Source organism: Giraffa tippelskirchi, chromosome 6, assembly GCF_054371585.1.
Source record: "Giraffa tippelskirchi isolate mGirTip1 chromosome 6, T2T-mGirTip1v1.2.pri, whole genome shotgun sequence".
Classification (NCBI taxonomy): domain Eukaryota; kingdom Metazoa; phylum Chordata; class Mammalia; order Artiodactyla; family Giraffidae; genus Giraffa; species Giraffa tippelskirchi.
Window position 1 is genome coordinate 177,043,210 of NC_137280.1, and position 22,002 is coordinate 177,065,211.

Genomic DNA, 22,002 nt, shown 5'->3' on the forward strand with positions numbered 1-22,002 from the left:
TTCTAAAGAATAAAATAATTTATTTTTTAAAGAATGAAGACTTACACCAAATGATTTATTACGGACTCTGAATGATCACTAATTCCAGATTTGTTAGATGATTACCACTTGGCTTACTGATAATCTGAAGGCATCTTTGAATTTAGCCATTTACTGAGAGCTTATGACGGCACCAGGTATTTTGCTAAATGCAAAACATTGTCATTCCCATTTTGCAGATGAGGATCTACGACTTCAAGAGGTTAAGTCAACTATCCAAGGTCACACTGCCTAAAAGAATCACTCTAACTCAAAAGTCTATGTGTTTATCTCAATTACTATGTTTCTAAGGCCTACACCCCAGTGTATATGAAGTGTTCTGTAAATATGTAAGGATTTTCCTCAGGGCTTATGGGTATGGAGAGTCTTAAAGAGACTAAATTTCAATTAACTTTCTTTCTTTTTTTTTTTTTTTGCAGCTTGGCTTTTTTTTTTATATATAAATTTATTTATTTTAGTTGGGGGCTAATTACTTTACAATATTGTAATAGTTTTTGCCATACATTGACATGAATCAGCCATGGGTTTACATGTGTTCCCCTTCCTGGACCCCCCACCCACCTCCCTCCCCATCCCATCCCTCTGGGTCATCCCATTGCCCCGGCCCTGAGCCCTTGTCTCATGCATCGAACATGGAATGGTGTTCTCTTTCACATATGATAATATACATGTTTCAATGCTATTCTCCCAGAACGTCCCACCCTCACCTTCTCCCTCAGAGTCCATAAGACTGTTCTATGCATCTGTGTCTCTTATTCTGTCTCGCATATAGGGTTATCGTTACCATCTTTCAAATTCCATATATATGCATTAGTATACTGTATTGGTGTTTTTCTTTCTGGCTTACTTCACTCTGTATAATGGGCTCCAGTTTCATCCATCTCAGTAGAACCGATTCAAATGTATTTTTTTTAATGGCTGAGTAATATTCCATTGTGTATATGTACCACAGCTTCCTTATCCATTCGTCTGCCGATGGACATCTAGGTTGCTTCCATGTCCTGGCTGTTGTAAACAGTGCTGCGATGAACACTGGGGTACATGCGTCTCTTTTCAATTAACTTTCTTATGTAATCTTTCTTCAAAGCAATCTGCCTAACAATGCACCTCCAATCACAGTATCATGCTGGCTCTCCTACTCCACATTCCTTTTTTATACTCACCTTTTTTTTCCACTTTATAAATAAAAGCATACTTCTTTCCCATTCAGAGGGGCAATCTGAAATACTGGGGTCAAACTGAACTATAATGACTGAATAACAAACCTCTGTGGATGACTTCCAATTCTCCACTTTCAAAAAAAAAAAACTGAAGGAGGCTCTCAACAAGTTCTGGGGATTCTGGCAAATACCTCAGAAAAATTCAGTAACAATGCTATGATAAACTCCTTCCATCCCTACCAACTGATTTATCTGAATAAGGTTTCTCAACCTTCATTCATAAAGGTGAAAAGTAGAAATAAAGTTCATGCTGACTTATGTCTCATTCTATAAATAAATAAAATTCACTCAATCAGGAAGGAAAAAAAAGCCTCTATGTCATTAGGAGATGCATTTCCAATAAAAGTTTGCTTCCTGTTTAAGTAATTATATATAACATTTGTATATAAGTTTGTTCTTGATCAATAGACACTGCAAACAACTTTAACTCAATCTACACCAGTTTTTTTTTACATTTAAATTTCTGAAGATATTTCTACTGCAAACTGGTATAATAGGTTAAATAATATTACTTAGGTTTTATGCTAAAAATTTTTAGATGTCAATGTCAAGATGTACAAAGGAATACTTAAATTTTGGGGAGACTAAGTAAAAAGTTTTAATATCACTGTTTCAAACAGCTAAAAATCTTAAGTATTTTGCCCTATTTCTCACTCAAATCTGAGAAAGATATGAGGCAAACATTTATTGCCAATATTAATATATTGGCCAGAAGCTACTACACAAAAAGAAAGGGCAGTCTCAGTTCAGTCGCTCAGTCATGTCCAACTCTTTGCGACCCCATGAATCGTAGCACGCCAGGCCTCCCTGTCCATCACCAACTGTCGGGGTAACCCAAACCCATGTGCAACGAGTTAGTGATGCCATCCAACCATCTCATCCTCTGTTGTCCCCTTCTCCTCCTGCTCCCAATCCTTCCCAGCATTAGGGTCTTTTCCAATGAGTCAACTCTTCGCATGAGGTGGCCAAAGTATTGGAGTTTCAGCTTCAACATCAGTCCTTCCAATGAACACGCAGGACTGATTTCCTTTAGGATGGACTGGTTGGATCTCCTTGCAGTCCAAGGGACTCTCAAGAGTCTTCCCCAACACCACAGTTCAAAAGCATCAATTCTTCGGCACTCAGCTTTCTTCATCGTCCAACTCTCACATCCATACATGACCACTGGAAAAACCATAGCCTTGACTAGACGGACCTTTGTTGGCAAAGTAGTGTCTCTGCTTTTAAATATGCTACCTAGGTTGGTCATAATCTTCCTTCCAAGGAGTAAGTGTCTTTTAATTTCATGGCTGAAATCACCATCAGCAGTGATTCTGGAGCCCCCCAAAATAAAGTCTGACACTGTTTCCCCATCTATTTCCCATGAAGTGATGGGACCAGATGCCATGATCTTAGTTTTCTGAATGTTGAGCTTTCAGCCAACTTTTTCATTCTCCTCTTTCACTTTCATCAAGAGGCTCTTTAGCTCTTCTTCACTTTCTGCCACAAGTGTGGTGTCATCTGCACATCTGAGGTTATTGATATTTCTCCCAGCAATCTTGATTCCAGCTTGTGCTTCTTCCAGCCCAGCGTTTCCCATGATATACTCTGCATATAAGTTAAATAAGCAGGGTGACAATATACAGCCTTGACGTACTCCTTTCTCTATTTGGAACCAGTCTGTTGTTCCATGTCCAGTTCTAACTGTTGCTTCCTGACCTGCATACAGGTTTCTCAAGAGACAGATCAGATGGTCTGGTATTCCCATCTCTTTCAGAATTTTCCACAGTTTATTGTGACCCACAAAGTCAAAGGCTTTGGCGTAGTCAATAAACCAGAAATAGACGTTTTTCTGGAACTCTCTTGCTTTTTCGATGATCCATCAGATGTTGGCAATTTGATCTCTGGTTCCTCTGCCTTTTCTAAAACCAGCCTGAACATCTGAAGTTCACGGTACACGTATTGCTGAAGCCTGGCTTGGAGAATTTTGAGCATTACTTTGCTAGCGTGTGAGATGAGTGCAATTGTGTGGTAGTTTGAGCATTCTTTGGCATTGCCTTTCTTTGGGATTGGAATGAAAACTGACCTTTTCCAGTCCTGTAGCCACTGCTGAGTTTTCCAGATTTGCTGGCATATCGAGTGCAGCACTTTCACAGCATCATCTTTGAGGATTTGAAATAACTCAACTGGAATTCCATCACCTCCCCTAGCTTTGTTTGTAGTGATGCTTTCTAAGGCCCACTTGACTTCACATTCCAGGATGTCTGACTCTAGGTGGGTGATCACACCATCGTGATTATCTGGGTCGTGAAGATCTTTTTTGTACAGTTCTTCTGTGTATTCTTGCCACTTCTTCTTAATATCTTCTGCTTCTGTTAGGTCCATACCATTTCTGTCCTTTATTGAGCCCATCTTTGTGTGAAATGTTCCCTTGGTATCTCTAATTTTCTTGAAGAGATCTCTAGTCTTTCCCAATCTGTTGTTTTCCTCCATTTCTTTGCATTGGTTGCTGAGGAAGGCTTTCTTATCTCTCCTTGCTATTCTTTGGAACTCTGCATTTAGATGGGAATATCTTTCCTTTTCTCCTTTGCTTTTCACTTCTCTTCTTTTCCCAGCTATTTGTAAGGCCTCCTCAGACAGCCATTTTGCTTTTTTGCATTTCTTTTCCATGGGGATGGTCTTGATCCCTGTCTCCTGTACAATGTCACGAACCTCAGTCCATAGTTCATCAGGCACTCTATCAGATCTAGTCCCTTAAATCTATTTGTCACTTCCACTGTATAATCATAAGGGATTTGATTTAGGTCATACCTGAATGGTCTAGTGGTTTTCCCTATTTTATTCAATTTAAGGCTGAATTTGGCAATAAGGAGTTCATGATCCGAGCCACAGTCTGCTCCTGGTCTTGTTTTTGCTGACTGTATAGAGCTTCTCCATCTTTGGCTGCAAAGAATATAATCAATCTGATTTCGGTGTTGACCATCTGGTGATGTCCATGTGTAGAGTCTTCTCTTGTGTTGTTGGAACAGAGTGTTTGTTATGACCAGTGCATTCTCTTGGCAAAACTGTATTAGCCTTTGCCCTGCTTCATTCTGTACTCCAAGGCCAAATTTGCCCGTTACGCCAGGTGTTAACTGACTTCCTACTTTTGCATTCCAGTCCCCTATAATGAAAAGGACATCTTTTTTGGAAAAATAACAGAAATGAAAACAACCATTGCCAAAAAGACAGGGCTGCTAAGAAAAAAAAACAAAAACAAAGCACTCAGTTTGTCTTATGATTCATACTTGTTTTTCACTTATTTACAAAATGTTAGTGTTAAATCTCAAAGGAAAAATCCTGAACTATAAATTATTTCAGTTCATTTTTCAAAATGATTAAGTAAGTACATGCTAGACCTAGAAAAATCAAGATTTCTAGAGACTGACAGGAAGAAGGAACTGTACTGGTTCTCTAGGAGTGAAACATGTCTCAATCAAATCCAAATAAAATAAAGCTGAGCACTAAATCTGAAGAAGCGGTTATGCTGTGGGGAAGGGCGACATTTAAGGCCGTTAACCTGAAACGGGGGGATGGAGGGGTAAGAAAGACTGAGAGTGGGCGGCCACGGGGCTCCCGGAGAGCAGAGGGCGGCAGTGAGTCTCAGCTCCCTGGACGTGCCATGTTCCTGCCTCTTGTCTCTGCCACTGGGCTAGTGCCTTTACCCAGTAGGACCTCTCCTGACAAGTCTCTCTGGCTCTTCTTTCAAGAGGGCAAACATCACATTTCTCATTAAGAGCAAATAATAAAATTTTTAATTTTAAAAACCTCTTTCTAAAGATATTACCACACTGTAGGAGATCATAAACCACTAGCACAACGGGAAAACACTATCTAAGCACTGCAAAACCAGACTCTAATACTGATGTATTCCATGTGGTCACTTAAAATTTCTTTAACTCAAGGAAGTTACTAATCATTAATTTTTATATATTCTATTTCTGATGCAGGTTATCATGCTGTGCCAGTTTTCTGTGTCAGAATTTGGCAAGGCAAGTTACAGAACCTGGGAAAAGTCTTAAGAATATATAATTCTGTCTCATGATGTGCTTTTCTTTTAGTATATAGTATTTTTTCCCCTCCCAGTTTTACTGCAATCTAATTGATAAACTGCTGCTGCTGCTAAGTCGCTTCAGTCGTGTCCGACTCTGTGACCCCATAGATGGCAGCCCACCAGGCTCCCCCGTCGCTGGGATTCTCTTGGGATTCTCCAGGCAAGAACACTGGAGTGGGTTGCCATTTCCTTCTCCAATGCATGAAAGTGAAAAGTGAAAGTGAAGTCGCTCAGTCACGCCTGACTCTTTGCAACCCCATGGACTGCAGCCCACCAGGCTCCTCCGTCCATGGGATTTTCCAGGCAAGAGTACTGCAGTGGGGTGCCATTGCCTTCTCCAGTAATTGATATACAGTACCATGTAAATTTGATGTATACAGCATGATGATTTGACACAGATTACATTATGAAACCATTATCCCAACAAGTCTAGTCAACACCCATCATCTCAACAGATGAAAAATTAAAGAAACAGAAAAAAATTATTTCCTTGTCATGAGAAATCTTAAGATTTACCCTCTTAACAATTTTCACATATAATGTTAATATACAGCAGTGTTAACTATATTTATCATGTTGTACATCACATCTCCAGTAGTTATTTATCCTATGTCTGGGAGTTTATGCTTCTGACTGCCTTCATCCAAATCCCCCTTCCCTGCAACCCCTTGCCTCTAGTAACCACAAACCTCATCTCTTTTCCTGAGTTTGTTTGTTCTCAATGTATAATTGACCTACAACAGTGTATTAGTTCATTAGTGCACTACTAACATAGTGATTGGGTATTTCTATACATTTCAAAACGATCACCATGATACATAATATTCCTGCTATGACCACTTTGAGAAAAACATACGATATAGTGAGTAACTCAGAGCAATGATCTCCATGGGAGATAACACACGCCTCAGTGAGGCCAAAGCAGAGCTGACCTGTGTGTGCGCACGTGCACGTGGGTGTGTGCATATGTAGGTAAACAGGTCTGTCTCCTTCTGTTACCTACTTTACAAATCTAATCTCATGAGATTTCAAGATAAGATACCCTTATAGTGTTCCTGAAAGTTCTCTCATTCCTTTTTGTTCTTTAACTTTTGACTAATTCATGTTATTACCACTCCTCCACTGGAAATCACTATGGAGATAGTGATTAAAAGACTTCTTAACAAGGACATTCACTGATGCAATGCAAGTTCCCAAACACGAAAAAGCTTGGGCAAATACAATTTTGAAGAAGCTGTTTGTGTTTTGGTCAAACAAAGCAAAGAAGGCAAGACAAATAGGCACCAAATGTGCCATGTTTATGAACCTGTGTACGTGTGTGGGGATGAGGGGGAGTAAATTTTCCAACTGCATTAAGCAGCTAGATAGATTCAGAAGCCATACAAACCAAAACAGGGAAGTAATCTGAAATATATCTTTAGATATCTTTAATTTTATTTAACAAATATACTTGTGTGTGTGTAAAAAATATTCAGATTCACAGACCTGTATAATTCATTAGAGGAAGTGTATTTCCTAAATGTAAACAAAACAAATACTATATTCTGCAGTAGATACTGGAAGATACTATAATTTTAGGCAAATGGGCAGGATGTCAAGTATAATTTATATACACACACTGTACTACTACTCGGTAATTGTTATTGGCAAGAAAATTATTCACCTTTTCTTAAAAGTAGTTCAGAAAAATTTTTAATCACTGTGCATCCCACCAACCACATATGGATACCAGAGCACTAAAATACCTCCATAGCCTGGGCTAAGCGTTCTTCCAGCGCCATGTACGTGAGGAACTGAGGATCCACGTAAGAAATAGCTTCAGCCACTCCTAGTCCATCTGCGAAGCCATCAAACAAGCTGGGGGAAAAAGTACAACCGTGATTTGGGAAACCTTTACAGTGAAGACGTAATTATATACTAACATACTGACAAGTCAATAAACATGCAAGCAGAAAGCCTTAAAATATTTTAACGTAATCTTATGGGGTGAGGGTGAGAAGAACCCAACAGAAAGTTAAATGCTAGGTGTAAGGAGTTAAGATACCATTCTCATCCCTAACAGGCTGCCACACTCACTGCACAAAATTTGTAAGAAAATTCTCTACTGTTTCTAGTTCTAGTTCTGGGAACCATGTATGGCTGGGATAAAGGTAATATTTTTTCTCTACTAATTCTTTCCCAAGCCTTTCCCCTTTATTTTGGTTTCCAATTTAAATTTTGGTGAGAACATGATAAGAATTACTCCATCTATTTTAATTCTATCATTGGTCAAAGCCTCTTTTTCTTCTCTTACCTTGTACTGCTTAATCACCCTGGGCTTAAGAATACTTTCTCAAGTTTTTCTCATTAATTTCTCTTCCATTTTTCTAAGGACTAGGGTTTCTCCCTTACCATTCAGTTTGACAAAGACTGAGCTCCTAACTGCTCACTTCTATTACTCTGAAGGGCTATAAGCCGCTTGAAGAAAATATTATGTCTTAATCTGGTTCTTATCTTCTCCCCTCCACCTTTATATATACACCGATTCCTCCCTTTCCTCTCGTCTTGGAAATACTAAATACTTCAAGATTCAGAAAACATAAGATCTCCTCAGTCATCTGTCTAAATCTTGTCCTGTTGGAATTCCATCCCTTCGATTATCCTTCCTGCAGATAATTCCTAGGCCTCTACCTAATTCCAAGCTCTCTCTTGAGTTCCTGACCTATATTTTTACTTTTCTGTGGGGCACTTTACCTCAATGAACTCCTACCACCTCAAATTCAACATCTCCAAAACTGGGCTTATTTTGTCTAAAGACAAGCTTCTATTGACCTACGCATTCCTATCAGAAACTGAGTATCATAGTCAATAACACCCAGTTACTTATGCTAGCTCAAAATAGTTATGATGTGCCTCTGTGCCTCCATTAAAATTACAAATCTACTGCCCAGAGATCTTAAGTATTTCTATGAAGAATATATTGAAGCTTAGTAGTATCTAGAAATCAGCAGATATCATACAGTACAAAAGGAACAGGCATTTTCATACAATCGCAGATTTTAGAATTAGAATTAAAACTTAGATTACTGAATCTGACCTCCTTTGCAATATTAACTCCTTCATCTATCAGTGAGATATAGGGCAGAGAGGAAGAATCTTGGAGTCAGACCGATAGGAATTTAATGTCACATTTAACTGAATTATTGTTAAACAATATGAAATTTTTATTTGGTTGTTACTGTTTATCTATAAAACAAATTAAATGAGTAAGTGCACACAGGTGCTGTGCAGAGATGGCACCAGATCAGGCATTCAAGGCACAGCAGAGCCACTCCCTCCGGGCAGGAAACATACTGCTTTCCAACAGGTGCATGCAGAATAGGAGAGCCCTCATTACAAGCTTGAAATGTATGAATTATATGCGCTAGTTCTGCCTGCTGAAGCAACACAAACTATGCCACTTTTCTCTTTCAAGTGATGAGAGTCAACTATCCCCTAATAATTCTTTTCTTGTCTAAGCTAAACAAATCTAGACACTCAGAGCATAATTTGGTTGTAATCTGGTAACTGAAGAATGATCAGTGAACATTAAAAATTCCAGTATTGTTCATTTGGTAAACACCATGGTAATACCTGTCTCAGAGAAGAAGCACCAAGGACACAAAAACCAGTAGTTTGAGAGGAAACAGGTTATGTTCCCACTCGATGCTTATTTAATTATAAAGGTAAAAACGGCAACTGTACAGTGATGAAATCTGACGGATAACGCCTTTACCAAGTGATCAGATTAGCATCATCACGGGACAATGCGACACCATGTGCCTTCTGATGTGCACTGAGAAGAACAGAACACTGCTTCTATGGTTTGCCTGCTAAAAATGTGAAACTCAAATCTAATTATGTCATCAGACAAAATTAACGTAAGAGTCATTCTACAAAATAAATGGCCTGTACTTTTAAAAATACCAAATTCATAAAAAAGAAAGACTGAGGAAATGTTTCAGATTAAAAGAAACTAAAGAAAACATGTTAACTAATGTATCTTGGACTGCATCAGAAAAAAATTTCTCTAATGGCACTAGTGGGACAATTACAGATATTTGAATAGGTCTGTAGATTAGAATAGTACTTGTATCAGTGTTGATGTTCTGATTTTTACAATTTTACTGTATTATATAAGAAAATGTTACCGTTTTAATGAAATTCATTCTAGGTGATTTATAAGTAAAGAGGCAATCATGTTTGCAACTTACTAAATGCGTCAGAAAAAATATAAATAAAGGAAAGAATGGCAACATCAATGTGGTAAATGTTAATATTTATAGAACCTTAATCGGAGAAGGCAATGGCACCCCACTCCAGTACTCTTGCCTGGAAAATCCCATGGACGGAGGAGCTTGGTAGACTATAGTCCATGGGGTCGCTAAGAGTTGGACACAACTGAGTGACTTCACTTTCATTTTTCACTTTCCTGCATTGGAGAAGGAAATGGCAACCCACTCCAGTGTTCTTGCCTGGATAATCCCAGGGACGGGGGAGCCTGGTAGGCTGCCGTCTATGGGATCTCACAGAGTCGGACACGACTGAAGTGACTTAGCAGCAATGAAAGGTATATGGGAATTTTCTGTACTGTTGTTTGCCATTTTTTCTGTAAGTCTGAAATAATTTCAAGAGTTTTAAAGTCTACTCTTAAACCATGATTATAGCCATAAAGAATTAATTTCTCACAATCTAATTAGGTTAATTATTATCACCCCCATTTATGAGGTTGATAATTATTAAAAAATAATAATCGTAACCCAATTTATAACCAAGAGAAAGCTTAAATTGTTATCAAAGAATAAATAAATGGTACATTTGGGATGTGTCTAAATCTAAAATCTATGTTTTCTCCACATCAACTCCTACCACACAAATCCATGCAACAGTCTCTGGTTATCCTATAGCATTTCTGTGACAATGAAAACCAACAAACAAGCAAACTTTTGATAAGAGGATTTTTTCCCTTTCCCTTTAAGCTAAAATAAAAAAACCAAAGGCTTTAATTTTTTTTTGTATGCAATGGCAAAACTGAAAAAAAAAAAAAAAAGCATTCAGTTTTGGAGTTACATAAGAATTGCTGCTGTTCACCATGGCTATTCCTTTAAGATGCCAAAATGACATGCTATTTTAACGTGAAAATCAAACCGCATTTTTACCTTATCAACATTTAGCTACTACCACATAAACCAAACAGAATACCATCAAAGCAAATAATGAGATGTTGCCATATTTAGACAAAATTGAGAACAATAACTTTAAAAAATTTTGTCTTAAAAATCAAGGCTAAATTGTTTTCCATATTAAAAAAAAGCAAACTACTTTGAAGCTTCACAACTTGGGGAGCAATTAGTAATATCTTTGCAATCTTAATACAACAGCCATATCCAGAACAATCATCAATGAATTACAAGCTTTCAAATTTAAGTTAAAATTCATTCAATAAAGACCTCAATCATTTCAAATTTTTATGGGAAACCTTTTTTGAAGGTTATTTAGAAATATATATATCAAGATCTTAAAAAATATGACGTTAGTAATACCATCTCTTATTAATCTGTCCTAAAGAAACAACCTGATGTACAGATCAAGTTTCATGGGTGAAAAATTTACTGCACTATTTCAATAAGGAAATAAACAAGTCAACTTTAGTGCTTCTGTAGGATGAAGCATTTATATAACATTTCTCATATGAAACCCTAAGTGTCTCCCAACATGCACAGATGATGCTGAATAGACAATTCTGCTAAGCACGTCAGAAATGACTTTGCGTAATGTCACCAGGAAAACAGTCAGAATTAACAAGCTCAGTAACGGGGGGGTGGGCAGACCTGAAGGAGGGAAGAAACAAAGTGGGTATTCAAGGTCCCCAAGACAGGACTAGGGTCAGAAATGACTTTGCGTAATGTCACCAGGAAAACAGTCAGAATTAACAAGCTCAGTAACGGGGGGGTGGGCAGACCTGAAGGAGGGAAGAAACAAAGTGGGTATTCAAGGTCCCCAAGACAGGACTAGGGGAGGCCACTGACTCCATGATGTTTGGGAAGACAGGACACAGGCTTCAGAAGAGAGCCTTGAGGATGAATTACAAACGGTCTGTGGCTGTGAGGAAACCCCACTACTCCTTCTGTGACAGGGTCCCTAAGGTCTGCTCTGACTCTTCCCCTGGGGAGCGAGAAAGGATCAGTAAGGGGCATCATGGAGACGCCGTGTTTCGTGTCTGGAACATTCAGACAAGTGCAAGGAAAAAACCGTTAGAGAGACTGAAGACACAAAGGCGGCCTTAACGGTGTATTATCAGGGGTCTGAGTTTTCCTCACCTTTATTTTTCTAAATTTTCTGTAATGGAATTTTAACTGGAAAAACAAGACAAATTCTTAAAAATGTATCTGTGCAGAGATGAAAATAAGGGTAGTATCAAGCCATCATTTTTTTCCATAAAAAGTAACAAAAACAGAGTAGCTGGAACAAACCTTCTCTCTACATTTCAGTAATTATTCCAGAGGGCTCTGCACACTTGAAAAAAAGTCTAAGTTTCTAAACCAAAATAGTTACATTCTGATCATTCTATCACAAGCAGTAACAATCCTATAATTCATTTAATGTGTATGTTACTTTTATTTGAAGCTCACTATTCTTTGCAGCATGAAGTAAACTTCATCCATTCAACATCTCTGGGAAGGTACAATTAAAATCTGTATTTTGCAAATACAGAAGGAAAACCATAGTCTTGATTCTTCTGATTCAATCACAGGTTTCGAAATTCTTCAAGTAGTATTCATCATGGACTTTACAGGATTATATTAAGTGCTATATTAAGGGGATCAGGACACACAATATATATTTGTCATAAAAAAAATTTGTAACACCAAATTTAAAAGTCAGAAACCTCAAACAAGTATGTAAATAACTAGGATATAAGGTAAGCATCTGTAGAGTTAATGGTCAAGGAAGGAAGAGCAATGACTAGAAAAAGAAAGTGCGTGTAGGAAGCAATATCTGAAATGAGCCTGGAAGGAGAGGAAGACTGACAGGTGAGAAAAACTGAAACATTTCTTAGGTACCAGAGATCCAGTTTTCGCAGTTTAGAGTCACAAACAAACTCGAGTCCGTGATGAGAGCGCGGTGAGCGCGGCTGCATACCTCCAGTCCACGTCCAAGTCCTCGCTCACGCTGGAGTCATCCTCGAGATTATTGTTGCCGTCCAACATGAAGGCTTCCGGCTGCGCGAGCTCGTGGGCGGGCTCATTTCCGTCATCACTGCTGCTTTCATTGACTTCATTGTACTGCAACCAGGGAATTTCTCCCTCTTCCAAGGATGTTTGTTCCCTAATACAAACATTTTCACGGAAGAAAAAATACTCTTTTCAAACACATCGTACATTTTTTCTTTAACGAGCTCTCTTTTAGTGCTCGTGGACACTTGATTTGAATTCTAAATTCTTGGTACCTACATGATTCTAAAAAATCTGCCTTCTTTAAATGTAAAACTATTTTAAAGGGAAGCAAATTTGTTATAGGGTCTATATGTATAAAGAAATAGCTCCTAATTACCTAAGAATCTGTTATTTGATATACATTATCTATACTCTATTTTCTTTTTGCAGGAGAAAAATAAGAAGCACTCACCCTAGGAAATCTGAACCATTAAGTCCGGATCTTGAGTGGTTCCCCTCAGTTACACTAAGGCCGCTCTGCAGAGCAGGAGCCTGCCCCCGGCACACCCCCATGGCTGCTCTCTCCTCCTGGAGCTCGTGGCGCTCAGCCCGCCTGGTGGACACTCCCCCCACCTGAGACGAGCTGTCACCAGATCTACCCGCTGCCACTCCCCTGCCTGGTTCTCAGGTCAGAGGCAATGTCACTTCTTTAAGGGAAGTCTGTCTTGACCACTCATTTTAAGCAGCTCACCAGTCATTGCTGATATATCATTCTGCTTATTTCCCTTATAGACCTTCCTTTTACTTATCATTTTCTTGTTTACTATTAGTCATTCTTCCACTAGAAAATAAGCGAACAGAAACAGGGATAGACAAACCAATGACACAGACAAAGAAAATAAGAAAAATGAAAGTATTTCAAAACAACAGGGGAGAAGACCACTTGATAAATGATGCTGAGCCAACAGGGTATCCACGTTGGGGGGAACAGTACATTTTCATGTCATTATTCAGCCGTAAATAAAGTCCAGATCTAGTCTATAAAAATGCATGTCTGCCTTTAATACCTCTAAAACAACAAGTACTAGAAGAACCACAAGAGAAATTTTCACAAAAATCTCAGTGTCGTTCTAAACATGATACAATATTTTGAAGCCAAAGATAAATTGATTGCTAAATTTCACAACATATACATTAAAGAAAATACTCATGGAAAAGTCAAAACACCAAAAACTTGGACACAAAGACCAAACTGAGAAAAATTAATAATTATAATATATAAGAAAAAACAGCATTGCAAGGCTACAAACACTGAACAAAAGCTACTTTCAAATTTACAAATAAGGCAATTATACTGGTAGAATTTTCTTATTCATTTTATTTGACAAGAAAATACCTTTTAGTATACCAAAAGGAGGTTAAATAATATAGTCTCAGCAAAGTTTCATTTTAGTTTGGATTTAAGATGAGAAATAATGTTATACAACAATTTATGGATCTCAACTTGAAGAAAACTAATAGAACTCTATTCATTCTAATGTGCAAATTTAACTTTAGGGATAAAAACATCTATGATGTAGACAATACCCACATACAAGAATCAACACATTTTAAATACAAAGAAACTATCTCCTTCTATACCTAAATCCTTACATGTTTCTTTAATTTCTGCTCAACTAAACTTCAGAATAACATGTTTATACGATTTAGTCTAATAAAACGAGAGAAATGAGCATACCAAATTATGCTTATTTTGTTAAACTTCTAATGTCTAATACATAAAGACAGTAGATGCTTTCTTGTGCATAATTCAGTTTCAGTAAAATCAAGCCTCAAACAGTTTTGAAATACAAATCAAACTAAAAATCCCTGCGCAGCAGATCTCTCTTCACAGCTTTCTGAGAGTACGGGCAGAGTCTCCTCTAACTTTTCTGGGATTCACTTGCCTCCTCCTAGACTGGCAGCTTCTCAAGGGCATAAAACGTTGTTGTCTCTCGTCATTACCCTGGAGGAGGGCATGGCAACCCACTGCAGCGTTCCTGCCTGGAGAATCCCATGGACAGGGGAGCCTGGTGGGCTTCTGTCCACGACTGAGCCCAGCGCACTCATCATTAGAGCCTCACTCCCTGGAACAAGTGCTTGACAGTTAATAGGTTCTCTCTCTCTCTGTGTTACAAATGTAATAATAAACCCTTGAAAAATAATCTTTTAAAAGTCAAGTAATTGAGAGATTAAGCCTAGAATAGTCCTTGGAAATGTCTGTTATTTCAATGTACACCTACAAGAAATACATTTTTTTTTTATTATACAGCTATCAAAATGACTGCTACACTGTAATTAAGATATCTAACATAAAACTCAAATACATGGTTGAAAATTATTCAGTATAAGAAATATTAATTTATGAGTTTTTTAACTTCAAAGAAGAAAACTAAAATAAGAAATTGTTCTGAATCTAAACGATAATGTCATTAATACTCTTTCAACTATATAAATAATCCTTGGCTACGTATTTTGCTTAAACATCTGTTTCTGTCTTTCACAACTCATTATAACACAGCTGCAGAAACAGAGAGTGAGTGCTATGTGGCACATGCTGTCAACGCGTTACTTAAAGCCCATTCACCACTTAACAAACTGGATCAGGCGAGGAGAACGGCACTGTGGTTGGATCAGAGTTGGTCTGACAGTATAACAAGAGGAATTCTGATCAACAGGGTCAGAAGCTCCCAGGACCATGTGTTACCTTCCCGCTAGCTACAATGGAGGAGCCTCTCTTTGATCCTGGAGGCCCTCTTCCTGAGCTCTGGATCATCTTCTCAAGAACCTCACTTACCTTTGCTCTAATTATCACTCAGTTACCTTCTCCTTGAACATTCTATAAGCAAACAATCATGCTTCTAGGTTTTCAGAGGTGAGGGCAACCCTTTTCTAGGCCCAAAATCCACTTGGAATCTCTTCCCTTTTGTAAAGAACTGGGTATCTCCGTTTTCTCACCTCCAATTCCCTTTATTTTTTAATCCTTTTTTTCAAATGTAAAATATATGCAACCTATTTCAGTTATACAGTATATTATACTGAACAATCATAGACCAACCACCCAAGCCAGGAACTGGAATGTCACTGCTGACCAGCACACACCTTGTGTCCTACACTTTCTCTGCCCCCTCGGCCTGACACTCCAGAGCAAGGTACCGTCATGCGATGCTGCTTTCATTCCACTGCTTTCTGAAAGATGTTTTCACTATTCTTCTATACTTTAACAAGATATTTACTACTGCCTGTTTTTAAACTTTATGAAATAGCTATGATACACATTTTCCCAGGAATGGTTATTCTCACTCAGCATTCTATCTTTAAGATTCATCCATGTTTCGTACGTAACTATGGCTCATTCATTACCACTGCTGTGTAATGCTCTATGTATAAATACACTAACTTTTCTTATTAATTAATAATTGGGTAATATCCACCTCAACAAGCAGTGTGTAAGAATGACTCACATTCTCCACAACAACTGACGCTGCTAATACAATAGGTGATTGAAAGAAGACTCCTCCTTGTGATCCCTTGTTTTTAATATTTTTTATTTTTTGGCTGCACCAAAGAGCATGTGGGATCTTAGCTCCCCGATCAAGGATCGAATCCGCACTCCCTGCATTAGAAGCACAGAGTCTTAACCACCAGACCACCAGGGAAGTTGCCCTCCTTGTGTTCTTAATGTACACTCCCTGATTACTAATGATCTAGGCATCTTTTAATACTTTTACTCACCGTTGGTATTTCCTCTTCAGTCAATTATCTGCTGAAGGTTTTGACCATTTTACAATCAGACTAAGCTTTGCTTACTAACTTCTATCACCATACACTCTGCACATTAAGACTGTATACTGTCAGCACGTTTCCTAATTCGGTTCTCTTCTCTCCTATCTTTGTTATCTTTTATTATTCTCCCATCCTGCCATGCTAAGACTTCCTCCTCAATGGCCACAGAAATGGTACACTTGTCTTACTCCTGATCTTAAGGGGGAAGTTTTTTTTAATGCTTCTTTATTGAAAATTATTTCTATTTTTTTAGATAGGTTTTATGACGGCAAGGAAATTCTGTTCTGATCTTAGTTTCTGAATTTTTATCACGATGAGATGCTGAACATTACAAGTGATTTTTTTCCCCACACAGGAAAAAAAATCTACAGAACCTGTCATTTGAATTTTCTCCTGTATTTTGCTAATATGGTGATAACATTTATAGGTATTCTACATAAAACTACTTTTACATACCTGGAATAAACTCAAATTGGTAACTGAGTTTTATCTGTTAAAAAAACACACTTAACAAATTCAGATTTCCAATAATTCTGTTTAAGAGTTTGATGTATACTTTAATGAATTAAATAAGCTTATAATTTTCTTCACATACTCTTTTGGTACTAGGGTTATACTGGCTTTATTTGAATGACTTGGGAGAAACAGTTCTTTTCTCATTCTCTTGAAGAGTAGTGTGATATGACCTTTGAAAGTTTAGAGGGAATTTAAGAGAATTCAGTTCTAAAACCATTTGGATCAGTTGTTTTCTCCATGGAAAGATAATAAGCCACTGATTACGTATCTGTAATAGTTATCATATTATTTAGGGTAGTGAGTGTTGATGAGTTCTATTTTTCTAGGAATTTGTCAACTTCTAAGTTTTCAAATGTACTGATCCTAAGTTCACAGTATTCTTCTTGGTCCATACGGCCTTCGCTGGTTTTGCAGCTCTGTCCACTTTCGTATCACTCATATCACTCATCTGTGTCACCTTTACCTTCCTGTTCACTATCAAATGGAATGTCTTCTTGTTCCTAACTTTTCAGAGTATCAGCTTCTGGCTTCTTTGATTCTCTCTACTGTTACTGTTTTCTAATTTTAGTGACTTTTGTTCTTATCTTCTCTAACTCTGATGTTTATCTCCTTACCTTAGTTTATTTATTCTAACATTCCTTTTCTATTTTTTAAGTTAAATGCATACCTACTCCATCTTTAGCTTTTGTTTTTTTTCTAACGTAAGTATTTATAAAGATAAATTTACCTGTAAATATCAATTTCACTATAGTCCCACAGCTTTTGATTGGTGGTATTTTCATTATCATTGAGTTGTATGCTTTTTAAACTTCTAGTATGATTTCTTTGTCCTACTGGTTTTATAGAAGGATGGATAATTTCAAATGCAAAGGGTTTTTTTTTTATATATATATACACACACACACATATATATTATTTACTTATAAAATTAATTGCATTATGGTCAGAGAAAGTGGTCTGCAGGATACTGATTCTTTGAAATGTGTTAATCTGTGCTTTGCCGTCTATAGCACATGTTCACTTTTTGTGTGTTTTTGTATCCCACAGCATGCAGTGTTCATTAAACCATGTTTAAATGAGTTGCTCAAATCTGCAATTAGTTTTTTGTATCCATGAATTAGAAATTCGGAAAGGTATTTAAAACTTTTGTCATATGACAGAAAATCTGTCAATATTCTCTAGTTCGATTAAACTTTGATTTATATATTTTGAGTCTATATTTATATATATATTTATTTATTAGGTACATTCAAGTTTAAAACTGCTACATTTTCTGGAAAATTTGACTTATTACGTAGTGACCTTCACCCTCCCCAATAATGCTTTTCTGTCTTTAAGTCTACTTTGCTAATGCTAGTATGATTAGTCCATTTTCTTTTAGTTAGTATTTCCCTGAAATATCATTTTCTGTCCTTTAACTTTCAATCTTTTTGTATGCTAATGCTTTAAGTGTGGGTTTTGTTAAACAACATTTAAATTAAGTTTAAGTTAAAACAACATTTAACTTAAAAAATCTAACTGATTTGAAGCTTTATTTTTCACAAGCGGAGAGTAAACAGTTTATATTTATTACAGAACTTTTTCGTACGTGCTGCTTTTTTTATCTCTATTTTTCTTCCATGTTTTAATGCTTTTCCTTTCTTTACTGTTATTTGGATTGACTTTAAATGTTATTTTTCCATGTCTCAAGTTTCTTTTTTCCTTGTCTACAGGTTTCTAACACTTATACTCTGTATTTATTCTTATAATAGCTATCCTTAAAATTTTACCATACAAATTTAGCTTATGTCAAAAGGTAACTTTCAGACCTCTCCCAAACTATACACTTCAACTCTGATTTTTTCCCATCAACTGAAATACTACCGCTGTACAACGTATTAGTTCTGTCCCTCTCACCAACTGACTTCTATTTTTTTAAATCAAATTTCTGGATTTTTTATTGCAGGATGCTGATGCAAGCACTAGATGACTTCCAGATGTGTTTCTGTTTGTCCTCATGTATCTGTACATCTAACTACAATTCAGGACACTTCCCTTAAACTTATAAGCTAAATATCCATGTGCCTCCTGCCATCTACAGTGCATGTCTAACTCGCACTTAAAATTCCGAAAAGGAGTTTCTATTTCCCAGTTCTCTCCCAAAGCTTCCTCATCTTAATCAATGACACGAACGTCCACCTAATGCACAAACAGAATACACAGTCATAACTGACTGATTTCTCCCTCATCTCACCCCCAATTCACTCTAATATTTATAACTCAAAAACAGTCCCAAACTTGTTTACCTTTCAAAATTCTCACTACCAGATATCCCCTCACAGCCCGACTCATTCTTATCTTCTTTTTTACTTTTAGTCCCTTTCCAATTCAATCTCCATGAAGCTGTTTGATCTTTTAAAAATGTGTTAAATCAGTTAATTCTCCACACTTAAAACCTCACTGCTCTCTGAATAACTCCAGCTGCTGTATGTTCTTCAGAGTCTGGTTCCTCCCCACTTCCTCTGATATTACTCTTTTTCATTCATCTGCTTCAGCCCCACTGCCTTCTGACACGCCAAGCCCTTTCGTGCCACAGTACCTCTGCTCTCCTCTTTCCTACTGCCTAGAAAGCTCTCACTCAACTAATTGCTAATTCTCATTTTTTAGAACTCAGTTCAAAAGTCAACTCCTAAGAGAAGTCCTCCCTGACTACTCTAATTAATATAAGCTCCTATCAGTTGCTTTATTAATTTGTGTTTTATTCCCTTCACCGTAATTATCAATTTGTAATTTACAATGATTTCTATCTTCTATATTACCTGCCACTCCCACCATCACATAAACTTCATGAAGGAACTCTGTCTTCTTCACTGATATAATCCCAGAATCCAGTACAATGCTTGGCACATACTGCATGCTCAGTAAATATTTGTTGCATGATAGTTACATATGAAATTTTTCATGAATTACATACAAAAAATTTAATACTTAGTAAACTAATTGAAGGCAGGAGGAGAAGGGGACGACAGAGGATAAGATGGTTGGATGGCATCACTAACTCAATGGACATGAGTTTGAGTAAACTCCAGGAGTCGGTGATGGACAAGGAGGCCTGGCGTGCTGCAGTCCATGGGGTCGCAGGGTCGGACACGACTGAGCGAATGAACTGAACCGAAACTAACTAATAATAATTAAAGATGATCAAACATAAAGGTAGGAAGAGGGGAAAAAACGCCACCTCAACCTACCACTATCAAAACCATTTGTTTGTAAATTTCTTTCTTTACAAATTTTCTAATGTTTTTTATTTCCAGATTTTCTTATAGAATTAATCTCAAGCTGGAAATTTATATTTTTTGAGAAGTAAAAATTTGATGTTTGTACAAGTTGACATAGTTTTTTCCAAAGAAAATATATTTAAAAAAATAGATTTCACGAGAGTAAATTAGAACCAACCAATTATCATCATAAAGAAATTTTAATTATCAAAGAAATACTCCCTCAAAACAAAATACCAAGCCTGAAAGGTTTCACAAACAAATACTAACAGCCTTTAAAGGAATAAGAAGCTATTTAAATACCAAAAGACACAATGTATATAGATATACATATATTTATATACTCTTTTAGCAAAGTGAGTATCAAACTTATCAAGACCAAAAAACAAAAACAAAAAAACCCCCACAAACAGAGAAAATTCACACAGCTCTCAATATAAAAATCCTATGTAAAATGCCAGCAGAAAGAATCTAGCAGCTCATTAAAACAACAATAAACCATGACTATGTGATCATGCTAGGTTAATTGTAAGTAAGGGTAGTTGAATATTAGGAAATCGAGTAACAGAATACCTGCTCATGATTACTAGGCCAAAAGTAAACAATCATTATGTCATTTCCATTGGTGCTAACAAGACTTTAAAATTCAACAAACGTTCTTACCAGAAACCTATAAAATACAAAATGGGGAAAATTTCTTTAATGTGATTTAAAACAAAAAAAATTCTTTGTGTAGGAGTGTGTATGTATGAAATCAACCTAAACACCAGAGTCTCTCTTACCCAGGAAATACTAGTGGAGCAAAAGCTGGTAAACTATGGCCCACAGCTTATTTCCAGCCTGCCACCTGATTTAGAAAACAATTTTACTGGAAGACAGCTACGCCCATTCCTTTATATATTACCTATGGCTACTTTTACACCGCAAGAGAGGAACTGAGCAGCTCCAATAGAGACTGACACGTAAAGCTGAAAATACTGACTCTCTGGCCCTTCACAGTATAAACTCGACAAGCTCTGCACCAGAGCATTCCCGATCAAGTCAGGAAAACACAAAGATATTTAACATCAACCCACTGATCGGAGATATCATCCAATGCAATCAGACAGCAACAGTAAAACCTCAACTTCTGCAACTGCCTGCATTCCCAAGAACAAATCACTGATTCCCCTCTGCCGGCTGTCCCTTCTGCTTGTCACTATCTCCACTGAAGAGCAACGGGAGCTCTGATTCACTCACACCTGACTAAACCAAAATGATCTTCTAAATGTCCACGGTTTCTTTTAATAAGCAAAATGGCAACACAAACTGTACTTCAAGAGAAGACACTGTAATTACCAGTATTTTCAAGTTAATTGTTCTTTGGAAAATAACCAAAAGCATAACAAAATTCAGCAGGATCTACTGGTCCTACATAGGGCTTGCAAATGCGATTAACAGCATACCCAACATTTGGATGTGATGCGTAACACTTCCTGCAATACACATAAGAATCACAAATCTTACTATTAACATACCCTTCCTGAAGAGACAATTCTTGGTTTTCTTCTTCAGGACCACTGCTGTCACTGTGTAGCTCAGGTTCATTCTCATCTTTTCCTGGAAGAGTCTCCCAGCTTTCATCGCTTGAGGACTGATCTTTTTCCGTACCAGAAAATCGATGAGGCAAAGAAGCAGACCATTCTCCATCACTGCATTCTGAACTGCAAATTTAGAACAGAAAAAACTGTCATTACAAGTGTATTTATCGTTTGGAGTGTTAACCAGGCATTATGGTAGAGAATGGACTACTAATGCTCCACATGTTTCATCAGGAGCCGATTCAATTTTAACACATTTTAAAACAAGTACAGAGATAAATATTCAGCAGAATGTAACATTTTCAAATGAATTTATTA

At 37.2% G+C, this 22,002-nt stretch overlaps 1 protein-coding gene across 4 annotated transcripts in view; it reads right to left on the reverse strand.

The window, feature by feature from the left end:
• The window catches only part of PJA2 (praja ring finger ubiquitin ligase 2), a 128,742-nt gene that overhangs the window by 64,971 nt on the left and 41,769 nt on the right, over nucleotides 1-22,002 (reverse strand). For all 4 annotated transcript variants that reach the window (XM_081505354.1, XM_081505356.1, XM_081505353.1 and 1 more), the window contains exons 5-7: nucleotides 21,622-21,807; nucleotides 12,493-12,678; nucleotides 7,077-7,188 (exon numbers count right to left, since the gene is read on the reverse strand). In XM_081505354.1, the coding sequence (XP_081361480.1) occupies nucleotides 7,077-7,188; nucleotides 12,493-12,678; nucleotides 21,622-21,807 (484 nt within the window). The remainder of the gene's footprint in view (nucleotides 1-7,076; nucleotides 7,189-12,492; nucleotides 12,679-21,621; nucleotides 21,808-22,002) is intronic.